We start from the raw sequence: 14,357 nt of genomic DNA on the forward strand, positions 1-14,357 counted from the left end.
ATATATATATATATCACAGCTAGGGAGTATTAAGTATCTGAGGCCAGATTTGAACTCAGTGACTTCAGGGCCGGTGCTCTATCCATGGGCCCCAGAAGAATATTTTAGAAGAGGTACTGATATCCAAAAATAATTTTTAAAAGACTACGTTCTATAAAATTTGGTTAAATCTACCTATTTGCCAAAGGCCAAGATCTGGCAGAAAAAATATTATGATCACAGATGTATCTAAGGGGATTCACTCTGAAGTCAATTTATCTTGCCAAAATCTTTGCCAAAATTTTGTGGTTATGAAGAGTCAACACAACTGAAATAAGTGAACAAAGAAGAAGGGGAGAAAGAAGATAACCAGTAATAATACAGACTGTAGAATATGTTGGTAGACCCTTCAACCCATTGTAGGAAGAACTATGATTGTAGTATTCCTACTCAAATTTAGGTAAGTGACCTGGACAGGTCCTGTGCACCTCTGAAAAGCCCTAAGTTGCAGTGAAGGTGCCAGATGGCTTGAGTAGGGAGGAGAACTTTCCTACTGCAATGCAATCACAGGTCCAATCCTTATTCCTATAGAAAGAAGTTAATTAGACAGCTTGTTATTGATCAAAAAGACAACTGCAAGAGAACTGTGAATAAGGGACTTCATAATTGGCAGAGAAATGAGAATGTCTGCTCTGCCAGATAACTGGGCTGGAGCAGAAAAGAAATTATAGCAAAGAAGTATGAACATATCCCTGTTATGGGAAAGAAGTAAAATCTGTGTTTTACAGTTTAGAGGAGAATATAAAATTGAAGAGCAGAGATGAGGCTGGTCAGGTCAAAGAGAACACACTTTACCCCTGAGTTTGGTGTAAATGGGACCAAATTTTTCCCTCCCCCACTTCTAGAGGAGGCAGCTAAGTAGTGCAGTAGAGAGGACTGGAAGATCTGCGTTCAAATTAAATTTCAAGGGCTTACTAGCTATGTGACCCTTGGATAATTCATTTAATCTGTGCCTTAATTTCTTTAACTGAAAAATAAGATAATAGCAGAACCTATCTCTGAGGATTGTTGTGAGGATTAAAGATTAAATATTTGTAAAAATGCTTTTCATAGTGCCTGACACATAGCAGATATATTAAAAGTTTACTCATCCTTCTTTTCGTTTTCTTTTCTTCTCTCCTTTCTTTCCTTCTCTTTGTCTCTGCCTATTTCTCATATCTTTTCCTGTTTCTGAGATTAGAAGGTTTAATGTCTGCCTAAACTTCAGCTTTACTATATCAATAAAAGTTCAATGGGGCCCTGGGAAATATATCTTTATTGCCTACTCATATCTTTTCCTACTTTTCCCGCTCATCACAGTCACCATTTCATCCCTACCTTCCCATTTCTGTGTACATCTCCCTTCCATACAATAGCCTTGTCCATATTCCCTAGGTTTGTGTACTTTCTTGGCTTGACTGGTGTGTGAATTACCGTGAGAAGTTGCGAAAGCTCCATTTTGCCACCTGATTAAATTAATTCTCATTTTTTGATTAGCAATAATTTGCATGTCTTTGAGCTAAAATTTCCCAACAGTGAAGAATCTATATAGAAATGAAAAAAAGGACAGATTGGGTATTTAGAAATCTGGTTCCCTCTACCACTTACTAGGTGAATTTGGTTAAGTGATTTACCTCTTTTTGAGCTTCAGTGTCCTTTTTGTAAAGTGAAAGATTTATAAGCTCATAGATTTAGAGCTGAATGAGATCTTAAGGTTTCATTAAGTCTAATCCCTTCATTTTATGGATTCAGAAAATGAGGTCCAGATAGTTTATGAAACTTGAATAGGATCACATAGCTAGTAAGTGCCTGAGGCAGTTTAAAAGCAGGTCTTTCTAGCCCCAAGTTTTGTGCTCCAAAGGTTCCTACCTGGAGTAAAAGGAACTTGTCAATAAATAAAAGAACATATGGTAAAAACACACAGACATACAAAACCCAGTATCCTTTGAAATTAATTAACATGCACATAAGAGATCCACACTAGAATTTATTTTCTCTCATATTAAATAGAGGGGTTGGGAATATTTGCTAAAAGATATTATGGAGGCAAAAAAGGTTGAGAATCCCTACTAGGACATCTGGGTGGTACACTGAATGGAGCACTGGGCTTGGAGTCAGAAAGAGCTGAGTTCAAATTCAGTCTCACAAACGTCTTAACTGGGTGACCTTGAGCAAGCCACTAACTCTATTTGCCATTGGAGAAGGAAATGGCAAACATTTCCAGTATCTTTACCAAGAAAATCCCATGAACCGAAGTCCATGGGGTCACAAAGAGTCAGACATGACTGAAATAACTGAGCATCAACCACAGCAACGTTTCTTCTGGTCCTAACTCCATGAATTGTTGGAGCAATATTTAAATTTTTCATTCTGTTTTTTGAAAAGTATTTGGGTGAGTTGTTGGATACAATTTACCAACTATTGTATCCTAAATACAAAGCATGAGAATCCTAAACTCTGACTCTTGAAACGTGTGCCAGAGAAGCATGTAGCCTCAAAAAACTCCAAACCCTCCAAAAACCATAACTTTGTGATGGCAAGAAGAGCAGGATGTATAGATATCATCCTATTCTGTGGACCAAGTAACTGAACCTTAGAGAAATCATGCCAATTCATAAATGTCAGAAGCAGGTCTCAGATCCAAGTTTTAGGATTTTGATCATGGATTTAGAACTCACAAATATCTTAAAAGGTGATAAACCCCTCATTTTGCAAGCAATGAAGTTAAGGTCCTAAAAATGTGGTTTCTTCCTCCAAATCCAGTGGTCAGCCTTCTATTACATGATGTCACTCCTCTGCTGCTCACATGGCATTCCAGACAAGAACTATAATCTCCAGTCAGGCTTCTATTTGATGTAAGGCCTTTGGGAGGAGTCTGCCATTGCAATTATCCTAGTCTAGCTTCTCTCCCCCCTCCCAGTTTCGGAATCACAGCTTTGTGCTCTCCACAGCTAAGTGCTGCAATCAATCCCGAAAGCCCCAACTGAGTGTGAATAAATCAGGCAGGAATTCCTCAGCTGGCAACCCCACTTTCTGTTCTCTAGTCTTTAAGCCTTAAAGCCTCCATGATGGCAATTCACCTCCCTAGTTTCCAAGGCATTTTTCATCTCATATATAACCTTGAAGATCTGCCCCACATCCTTTGGGAGTATCACAAAACATTTTTGGTTTTTATTTCTCTGACTGGTGATTTTTTTGCTCTTGACAGTCTTCCCTTCCAGCCCATGTTAGAGATGTCTGTCTCCCTCCTTTCCTCTGTGTGTTTATATATATGTATACATAATCTACATTGAATATAATATGTTATAGCACAATATAATATGCATGTATTCTATATTTTTATTCTTGGAATTTAGACACAATCATTCAATAAGCATTTATTAAGCACCTACTATATGACCATCTTTCACTTATGTTTTTGTATCCCCAGCATTTAAGCTCAATACCTGGTACATAGTAGGTGTTTAATAAATGTATCTTGACTGACTGATTGCCAAGCACTATGCTAGGTGCCTGGGATAAAAAGACAAAAGTAAAGCAGTCCCTGTCTGACCTCAAGGAACTTACATTCTAGGCAGAGGTGTGTATAGGGTTACAGATTTATGTAAAGGTGATGGAAGGTAATTTGACAGAAAAAATAAAAAGCTTTGCAGCTGGAGAATCAGGCAAAAATCTCACGTAGAAGAGGATTTTTGAGCTGAGCCAAAATTTGCAAAGATTGCAAGATTTGGAATTCAGAAATCAAATCCCAGCTTTGCCACTTACAAACTTTCATTTATTTATTTATTTATTTATTTATTTATTTATTTATTTATGTATGTATCTATTTATTTATTTATTTATTTGTTTTTGCTGAGCACAAAAATGAAGGCTTTGCATTAAATGGTATCTAAACTCCTTTTCAGTTCTGACATTCTGTATTCCTAAAATGAGTCTTGCTGACTCCGGGCCCTGTATTCTACCCAATGATCTACCTAGCTGCCCTCTAGATAGGAAGATATTTCCAGGCTTATATTACAGTCTTTGTAGCACAATCCATTGATAAATACCTTATTTATGCAGAACCCCATGTGTAGTAAAAATGCACACATTTCCAAAGCCTCCTAAAGCAAAGTCAACACTTCAGGCCATTGGTTATTAAGGTGAAGCTATTAGCTGAGAACCTACAAATCAAATCACAATGTACTTTGCCCTCTTCTAACCAACCTTAAACAGATGAGATCCTCTGTAAGCACCTAAATAAACCCAGGGCAAAGAGCACAGTTCTTAATGCTGAATTTCTTTAAAAGATTTCTTTTCAAGCCTTGACTGCAATCCAATTATACCAGACACTGAACTGATTACATTAATTTACTTCTAAACACTGTCTACAACATAAGAACAAATCCCATTGTGTGAGGGTATCAAATAGCATTTTCCATTGTTCTGAAATCAACAACATTCTAAGTTAGGTTAAAGACAAGCTTTTTTTCCTTCAATTAAAACATAGCTGTGGAAGCATAGGGTATTAGATACTAATTCCCCCTTTTGGTCTGGCTATCCTTGGGCCATTTTGAAAAACACTAATTTTAAAAGCATATCACAGAATCACTGAGCTGGAAGAGAATTTTTAGTACAGAACATTAAAACTAAGAGAGGGCTTAGAACACAAAATGCAGTATCATACAGAGCTGAAAAGGGCTTAAGAACACTAAATTTTCGGTTTCCTTTTGTGTATTGTTTTCACCCATTAGATTGGTAAGCTCCTTGAAGGCAGGGACTATTTTTCTTTATCTTATTTATATTGCTCAGTTCATCTGGTACCTTGTAGGTACTTAATAAATGTTTAATGAATTGAATAAGTCTTGGAATACAGAATATCAGAGCTAGAAGAAATATGAGAAGGTAGACCATTGATAGCTAATAACAGCCCCTTCCAAACTTTAATAGACTATTTCATGAATTGCTATGCTTAAACATTTTATCACTAATACTGTCCCTTCTAGGATGAGCCTCTCTGTACTTAGCCACACTGGTGTTCACACATTTTCATACCTGTAACACACTTTTTCCAGCTTAGTAGAGCCTACCTCCTGAACATACCACAGTTCCTCCCATCCTTGCGATCTTGTTCACATTACTTCTTCACCAAATTTCCCTCCATCTACTCTCTACCTATTTAATCCCACTCAGCTTTCAAAGTTCTGTTCACAAATAGCAATAACGAGTGTTTCAGAGGTTCACTTTCAAGTAAAGATTTACTTAGATTCAACATATGTTAACAGTGTGACATGCCATCCACTAATAGGATCTTGGATTAAATTAATAGAAACACTATGTCCAGAATGAGAGTGGGGACAATTTCAGAGTATGCTCTGTTCTGGTGAGAGCAAATTTGGCATGCTGTGTTCTGTCATGGTTCAGGAAGGATATTGGGAAGATGGAATCCATCCAAAAGAGAGCAATAAGAATGGGAAAAGGATGCTAATCATTTAATCAATGTTCTATCCATCTACAACCAACTGAAAAAAAAACACAAAATATTTAGTCTGGGAAAAATAAACACTTGGATAGGAGGTGATGTAATCATTTTCTTCAAGAATACGAAAGGCTTGCTTTCTTTGGAAGAGGAATTAGACTTGTCTTGCATGGTCCCCTGTTGCATTTGGCCATGTCGAGTCATCCTGATCTATATCTGGATACTGGAGCCAGAGGGCTCTGGGGGGGTTAGTGAGGCAGGTGACCTTGCACAGCCTCCCTCACTTAAATCCAATTCACTTGTATGTCATAGCATCACCTTCCTGATGCCATGGCCATCTTCAAGAATGAAGAACAAAATTGCAATTATTCTCAAAAGCAAGAAGTAGTAGTGGATGGAATTATAACTACTGATATTTATACAACATTTAAATTTTACAAAGGATCTCCATGCACATTGAAGTCTTTAGGGAAGATTTTGACAATATATAATGAGGGAAATTGTCTTAATATTTTGCTTCAGAAAAGTTGAATTAACTAGAAGGTACCGAGAATACCATCACAAGAAGTATTCATGTAGAAGAGATGGATGACTATTTCCCAGGGATTTTTTATAAAGATTTCTGCTCAGTTAGGAGTTAGACTAGGTGATTGATTCTGAGATTTTAAGCTCTACTTCTCCAGAAAGTCTTCTGTAGTACTTTGTCTCTATATTGTTCTAATCCATCTTTAAATTCTCTGAATCACACAATTTGGCTAATCCCAAATGAAACACTTACTACATTTTGATAGAAAGGCCTCTGAAAATTTTTTGGCTAATTTTCTTTTCTACCCAGGGAACTGGATCACTGCCTAATTTCTTTGCTTTAAAGGCCCTCTCACTTCCCTCCATGTCTTTCCCTTTTTTCATTCAGGCTTCATAAAACTAGCCCCCATACAAATGGTCTTCCTTGATGGCTATAAAGACTTTTCTATTCATACTTCTTTAAAATCTCTTCCTAATTCTTACTTATAGTCGAGTTGGGAGTTCCATTCATTTCTTTCCAGCCCAAGACCTCAGGTAGTGTTTTTACCATACCACAATGAGTCTTTTTGGTTTTGGGAAAAATAGTTGGGTCTCTGCAGTTTTTATAACCTCTGTCCTTAAGCCCACAGATAGGGGACTGTCTCTTTGCTGGTGGAGATGAATGCCCTGTTCCTGCATGGAAAATGGGGTCTTCATTGCTAGAGCAAGAGAGCTTTAGCCTTCACCATTCCCTTTTGGGATTCTCCAAGGAAGGATCCCCTTTGAGTCCCCCTTTAGGACTCTTCAGGGCCTATCTCCTTTTGGGACTCCAGAAGCTTAAGTCTTCAAATATCAAGTAACATCTTCAGGTCTTAAGAAGTACCTTCAAGTATTGAGTAGTATCTTCAAGCCTTAAGTAGCATCAACTGGCTTCAGGTAGTTCTGGTTTCCAAATTTGAGACGGAAGAAAAATCCCACTTCAGATTGCTGAAGGAAAAGATTCTGGAAAGACATGAGTGGAGTTGGAAGTCTCCATCACATCTCTACCTTTAACTTGCTACCTAGAGACTGGGGAGTTGTCCTTTGGGTGAGATCTAGGACTCTCTCTTGGCTGAGTTAGTTAACTTTGGTTCCAATGGGACAGCAACTTCAGACAGATAAATGAGTTTCTCTATTTGTCATGTGTGTTCACTATGATATTAATTTTTTTGACTATTTTCCAGCAGATTTAATAAAAAGGGAACTTCTTTCCTAAATAATTTATATTTTGAGATTTGTTAATATCAGACAGGAAAAGGGCCAAGCCATAGATATAGACTTTTAGGGTCTCTTTCCCCCAATTATGACAAAGCAATCAGAAGTTATATGGAAATTGATCATATCTTTTAGATGAACAATTATCTAAGGAAGAAAATAGCTCTACATCTAGCTTGGTAACTCTTTCTCTCAGGATATTAGAGTGGCCTCTGGCCCCAATTTCCTGATTCCCCTGCAGATAAGAATGAAAGTCTCTGGATGGAGGTGAGGAGTGGAGAGGAGAGGTTAGATACCTATTCTGCCTCCCTTACAGACACACTTAGACCATTGTCCTTCTTACACCTTTATATCTTACTTCATTTCTCTCATTCCATGCTCAGTGCCAGTGTCTTAAAGAAATCTCCAATTAGCAATGGAAATACTGATGATAAAAGAGGAAAGCTGATATCCACTAGGGCAGACACACCCCAACAGTAAAAATGTTTATCTTCAACATACTTCCAAACTGTACACTGCTGGGTACATGGGTGTTCAATAGATAGCAATAGTAAAGATATTTGAAATACCAGTAAAATATTTGAAATATCCCATGGTTAAATAGAAAGCTGGAATGGATGAACTTTTTGTTTTAAATAAAATTTTAAATATCATTTATTCTTATGTAATCTAAATTTCTCCTGTATTCTCTCCTCTTCTATCTCAGACCCATTCCTTATAAACAAAGACATTTTTAAAAATAAGTTATTAAACATCTTATAAACAAGTTACTTTTTACAAAAAAAAAGAAAGAAAAAAAGGAAGAGAAAAGAAATAAACAAAACTGATCAATACATACAAAAAAAAAAAATTGACAATTAAGTGTGGTGTTCCACACCCACAAAATTCCCAATTCTGCAAAGGAGTGAGGGGAGGTATTTTCATCTTTCTTCTTTGGGACCAAGTTAGTTTTTTTGGAATTTTACAACATTCTTTTTTCATTACTTTGTAGTTGTTCTATTTGGATTATTGTAGTTATTGTATACATGTATATATTTGCCCTGCCTCAGGCTCCTTACTTTATTATTCATTTATAATTTTCCAGATTTTTCTGGCTTCATCATATTGGTTTTGTTTGTTTGTTTGTTTGTTTGTTTTGTTTTTTTGCTGAGGCAATTGGAGTTAAGTGACTTGCCCAGGGTCACACAGCCAGGAAGTATTAAGTGCCTGAGGCCAAATTTGAACTCAGCTCCTCCTGACAAACATTGTTTCTTATAGCCCCATACTATTCTACTACATTCTTAAGTCATTTGCCAATTGATAAGCATTTTGTTTCATTTATATTTCTTTACTACCACAAGAAGTCCTGCTATAAATATTTTAATATTTATAAAGACTTTATGTCTTAGATACCAAACTATATACCAAACTGATAGATTTTTTTTCTCATTCAACCACTTTCCCTCTTATCCTAGATCCATTAATTTTGCGTATGCAAAAGCATTTTAAGTTCATTTAATCAAAATTAGGAAGCAGCTAGGTGGTTCAATGGATAGAGTACTGGGCCTGAAATCAGGAACACCTGAGTTTAAATCAGGGCTCATATACTTACTAGCTCTATGATCCTGGGCAAGTCACTTAAGTTTTGCTGATTCACCAAGGAAAGAAATGGCAAGAAAACCCTATGCAAGGTCATGATATTGCAAGAGCCAGGATATTGTCTGTGGAAGTACAATATTCTCTTAGAAGACACCTATCACCCCATGCACCAAATCTCTGAAGGCTGTTTCTCCACTGTCACTACTATTTCTTCAACTCTTGCTTTCATCTTTGTTTCTTAGCATACTTTTAAGAAGAAACGTTTAATGGCATCTCCTTTTAAAAAATACACATAATAGGTATCTTACTTTTTAAAGAATTTTCTTTTATTAGTCTATAAAAATGGACTAACTTTTTCCATTGAGTTTTTGCTTTCCAACAGTGGTAGTTATTTACCTTCTCTATTTTTCCATTGTTTAAAATGTTTGCAAAGTCAAATAATTGCTTGCTTTTTTTCATGCAGAAATGCTTCAAATCCTTTTATTAAGCATGTATTTTTTCATTAATAATCACTTTTTCAGAGTATGTCAATATAGCTTATATCTTAAGATTCTTTGATTTTTCTGAATATATTATTCCATTACTTCTTTTTTTGGCGAATATACAATAATCCTGTGTTATTCAAATTTCCTACCCTTTATATTTGAAAATTGTTTTTCTGGTCCCTTATATAATTTATTATTTGTTATTGGAATTGTAAAATTTGTCTATTCTGTGTTTTAAAATTTAAAGCATATGATTTGTTTTTTTTTTTCTGGAGCAATCTTTTATTCTTTTGAATGAAGTATCATATTTGCTATATTATGAAGCTGTGGAGAGTTTTCTTGTATTATTTCTTAGTACCACCATATTCGGTGTTTTGATTTTCTAAGTAGCCTTCATGTATCAAAAACAGATCTGAGATCTGTTCATCTATCAGGTGTTCCTTTAGCGTCACTACTTTTTATTTGTCTTCTTCCAGATGATTTTGTATTTTATTGTGTTTGTATTCCAAATATATTTTTCAATTTTTCATTTATTTAGAAATTTTTGGCTTATCATCATGCAGTCAAGTTTTACAATTCTGCTTACCCCCTCCACCCCCTGCTCTTTAGGTCATAAATTCTGACATTTTTCCCTTCTAATTTCTCTTAAGATTCCAATGTCTCAAACCATTCTGGAACATTCTAACTGTAGTTTCATGATATCTTGGGAATCTACAGGATTCTGTGCTTCATTAGATATTGGTTCAATTTCCTTTGTCTTGAAATATTTATTTAGAGATTTGTAATCTTTTGGATGGTTTGGCAATCACTTCTAATTTCATTATCTTCTCTGCTGATTTATCTGTTTGTGCTCCAGGGTTTTTAACTGAATTTTCTTCCTCTTAAAATCTCTGTTGCTTTTAGCCTTTTCCCCCTTATTATTCCCTTGCCAGTCCTTTTCTGATACCTCTATCTATGATAATTGGTTTACTTCTATAGCCAAGTTTCAAGTTTGTCTCAGGCTTCTTTGTTGTTTAATTCACTTTTCCCTGTCCTGGGTCCTTAACCTTCTCACTATCCTTCATTGATCCCAGATAGATTCTAGTTTCTTTCCCCTCAGGCCTGGTACAGTCTTACACATTAGACCCTATCCCAGTTTATTCTTCTATTCTTTGGCTAGCTTGAGTAGGTGTCTGCTAAGATTTCAGGATAGCAGAATGGATATTCTAGGCAGAATTTCTGCTACCATGGAGTTCTATGAACCAGAAAGGTACTGTAGACAGAAGGAAAGTATGAAGCATCCCTTCTCCCCCATCACACACATATTCATTCTCCTCTTCTATTATTAGGCAGAATAAAGATCCATTGCTTATTGCAACATGATGCTGGAGGAAAGGCAGTGGCAGCATATGGCACCAGAGGCTGCAGCGAGAGAAAAATCTCTGAGAAGGTCCCAAAGAAGAAGCTGATGGGTTATTTGAAAAAAACTCTTCTTTGACTTGGATTCGGGTATGAAAGAAGTGCTAAGCAAAAAGAGTTTCAAATTAGCATTCTTCATTGCTAATTCATAAGGCTATTTCTTTGGGCATTTTTGCCTTTTTTTTTCTTTAAAAAGTTGTAACTGTTGTACTTCTGATATACAATTCCTCATTTGTTTTTATTTGCAAGTTAGCCAGGATTGTAAAAATAGCTTTCTAGCTTTTTGATCACATGACCTGGCCCTAAATGAATGAACATCAATGTATCTCTCAGTTCTTTCAAAATTCTAAATCTCAATTACTCACTTCTGAAGTTTAGTTTCTCTCTAAAATGTCACTGAGAAAGAAAACAATAGTTGATCTTTTTTCTGAACAAACAAGAGTCTGCACTTTAAGCTATTTCTTTGATTAAAAGAAATAAGCAGCATAGAGCTCTCTCTATGGTGATGAACCCACATTTTTAAAAAAATTAAGCTTTTTATTTTCAAAACATATGCATGGATAATTTAACAGCATTGATCCTTGCATAGCTTCGTGTTTCAGATTTTCTCCTCCTTCCCCCCACCTCCTGCCCTAGATGGCAAGCAATTCAATATATGTTAAACATATGTTAAAATATATGTTAAATCCAATATGTATAAACATTTATAACAATTCTCTTGCTGCAAAGAGAAATCAAATTTTAAAAAAAGGAAATAAATGAATAAGGAAACAAAATGCAAGAGAACAAAGACAAAAAGAATGTTATGTTGTGATCCACATTAAATTCCTATAATCCTCTCTCTGGGTATAGATGGCTCTCTTCATTACTGAACAATTGGAACTGTTTTGGATCAATTCATTGTTGGAAAAAGTCACATTCATCAGAATTGATCATCTCATAATATTAATATTGCCACGTACAACGATCTCTTGGTTCTGCTCATTTCACTCAGCATCAGTTCATGTAAGTCTCTCCAAGCCTCTTTGGATTTATCCTGCTGGTCTTTTCTTACAGAACAATGATATTCCATAACAATCATATACCATAACTTATTCAGCCATTCTCCAATTGATGGGCATCCACTCAGTTTCCAGTTCCTTGCCACCACAAAAAGGACTGCCACCAACATTTTGGATCCCTTTTCTTCCCTTAAGATATCCTTTAAGTAGAAACACTGCTGGATCAAAGGGTATGCACAGTTTGCAAAGTTCCAAATTGCTCTCCAGAATGGCTGGATCCGTTCACAACTCCACCAACAATGCATCAGTGTCCCAGTTTTCCCACATCCCCTCCAACATTCCTCCTTATCTTTTCCTGTCATCTTAGCCAATCTGACAGGTGTGCAGTGGTATCTCAGAGTTATCTTAATTTGCATTTCTTTGAATAGTGATTTAGAGCATCTTCTCATACAATTAGAAATAATTTTAATTTCTTCAACTGAAAATTGTCTGTTCATATCCTTTGACCATTTATCAATTGGAGAATGGCTTGGGTTCTTATAAATTTGAGTCAATTCTCTATATATTTTAGAAATGAATCCTTTATCAGAACCCTTAAATATAAAAATGATTTCCCAATTTATTGCTCCTCTTCTGATCTTTTCTACATTAGTTTTGTTTGTATAAAAACTTTTTAACTTAATATAATCAAAATTGTCTATCTGGCATTTAATTATGAGTTCCAGTTCTTCTTTGAATACAAATTCCTTCCTTCTTGATAGAACAGAGATGTAAACTATCCCATATTCCTCTAATTTACTCATAATATCACTCTTTATGTCTAAATCATGAACCCATTTGGACCTGATCTTGGTATATGGTGTTAGGTGTGGGTCGAGCCCTAATTTCTTCCATACTAATTTCCAATTTTCTCAGCAGTTTTTGTCGTAGTGAATTCTTATCTCAAAAGTTGGGGTCTTTGGGCTTGTCTATAGTTATTGACTATTTTGTCCCATGAACCTAACCTATTCCACTGATCAACTACTCTATTACTTAGCCAGTACCAAATGCTTTTGGTGATCACTGCTTTATAATATAGTTTTAGGTCTGGCACAGCTAGGTCACCTTCATTTGATTTTTTTTCATTAATTCCCTTGAAATTCTTGATCTTTTAAGAATCCACACTTGCAAGATGGTTATTTGGTTTCAGTTAGGATGTCTGTGGTAATGGACCAGAATGCAGCTAACTTTCCCATAAATATACTTTCCCATATATATACATCCATCTCACATCATTGCATTAGCATGATCAAAAGTAAAAAATTATTGTATAGTAGATTGTTGAAATATATATATATATATATATATAACATATATATTCATATATGCATATATGTTACATCACATATACAAATTGATACACCATCTTACTTAGTCTTTTTGCGTCCAGAATTACCTCCAGGTAGGCTATTGTATGAAGTTGTGAGGGTATTGCTTCCTTTGGTGCTATGGGCCAAACACAGATGTAAGAAGTACTTTAGAGTTATATACCCTATGATACCTCATGGAGCCTAAGCTAGAGTTGGTATTCATTAATAGCCAACAGTTAGTTCCTCAACTATTTCCTATTACCTGTGGGGAAACAAGGCCTGACTTCCCAAGGAAGCTTTCTTCCTTAGAACACAGAGATAAGAAATCATTCCCTGGACCTCTTCTGAATGACCTGGTTCAGATAGAGACAGACAACGAAACTAAGAGGTTAACAGAGGTTAAGTGACTTGCCCAGGATTATACAGCTAACAAATTGCTAAGGCTGTTGAGGTCTTCCTGACACCCAGATGCTGATTCTGTTAGTCAATGGAGAAAATATTAATCCAGTGATCACAATATAATTAGAGTATATTCTAGAGAAATATCAACAAAACTATACTTTAAACAAGAAAATCATCACATATTGTAGATGCAACTCTCCAAATGACCAGAAGGAAAAAAAAAAACACACCTCAAATTTCTGCCTGAGCTCTTCATTGCCTTCTTCTCCTTCAGGAGGAACTGGAACATTAAAATACTCTCCTTCCTCTTGACTTAGTAACTTAAACCTAAAGAGAGAAGAGAAAGAAATAGAGTTAGAAAATGGCTCTCTACACGTATTTAATATATATCAGATTGTTTGAGAGGAATGAAGGAAGGAGGGAGAAAAATTTGGAACACAACATTTTACAAAAATAAATGTTAAAATATCTTTACATGTATTTGTACTTTTTCCTCAATGGTATTTTATTTTTGGAAAAATAAAATACTATTGAGGAAAAAAGTAAAATTTTGAAAAAAAATGGCTCTCCATCATCAAGCCATTTATCAGGTGGTTTAAACAACATTTATATTTTTCTCCTAAAATCAACATGCATTTAATATTGTTTCTATAACATTTTCTTGGGTACTTCCTACCACACTTTAAAAAATAGCTTTTAGCTCAAAGAAGAATTTAGCTCACATTGATAAAGCACTTTAATGTTTATGAAATTATTTCCTCCAAACAATAGTATTAGGAAAGCTGTTTTACAGCTGAGAAATATGAGGTTCATTAAATTGAACTGAATGATCCAAAGTCAGGTAGCTAGTAATAACTCACATTGATATGATACTTGACAGTTTGCAAAGAACTTTCTTCAGAAGCTTGTG

General features: G+C 35.5%; 1 protein-coding gene across 3 annotated transcripts in view; it reads right to left on the minus strand.

Annotated features, from left to right (window-relative positions):
- PRKCB (protein kinase C beta) overlaps positions 1–14,357 on the minus strand; it is a 629,528-nt gene that overhangs the window by 236,738 nt on the left and 378,433 nt on the right. For all 3 annotated transcript variants that reach the window (XM_074280025.1, XM_074280027.1, XM_074280026.1), the window contains one exon: positions 13,678–13,774. In XM_074280025.1, the coding sequence (XP_074136126.1) occupies positions 13,678–13,774 (97 nt within the window). The remainder of the gene's footprint in view (positions 1–13,677; positions 13,775–14,357) is intronic.

This window comes from Sminthopsis crassicaudata, chromosome 1, assembly GCF_048593235.1.
Source record: "Sminthopsis crassicaudata isolate SCR6 chromosome 1, ASM4859323v1, whole genome shotgun sequence".
NCBI classification, from domain to species: Eukaryota; Metazoa; Chordata; class Mammalia; order Dasyuromorphia; family Dasyuridae; genus Sminthopsis; species Sminthopsis crassicaudata.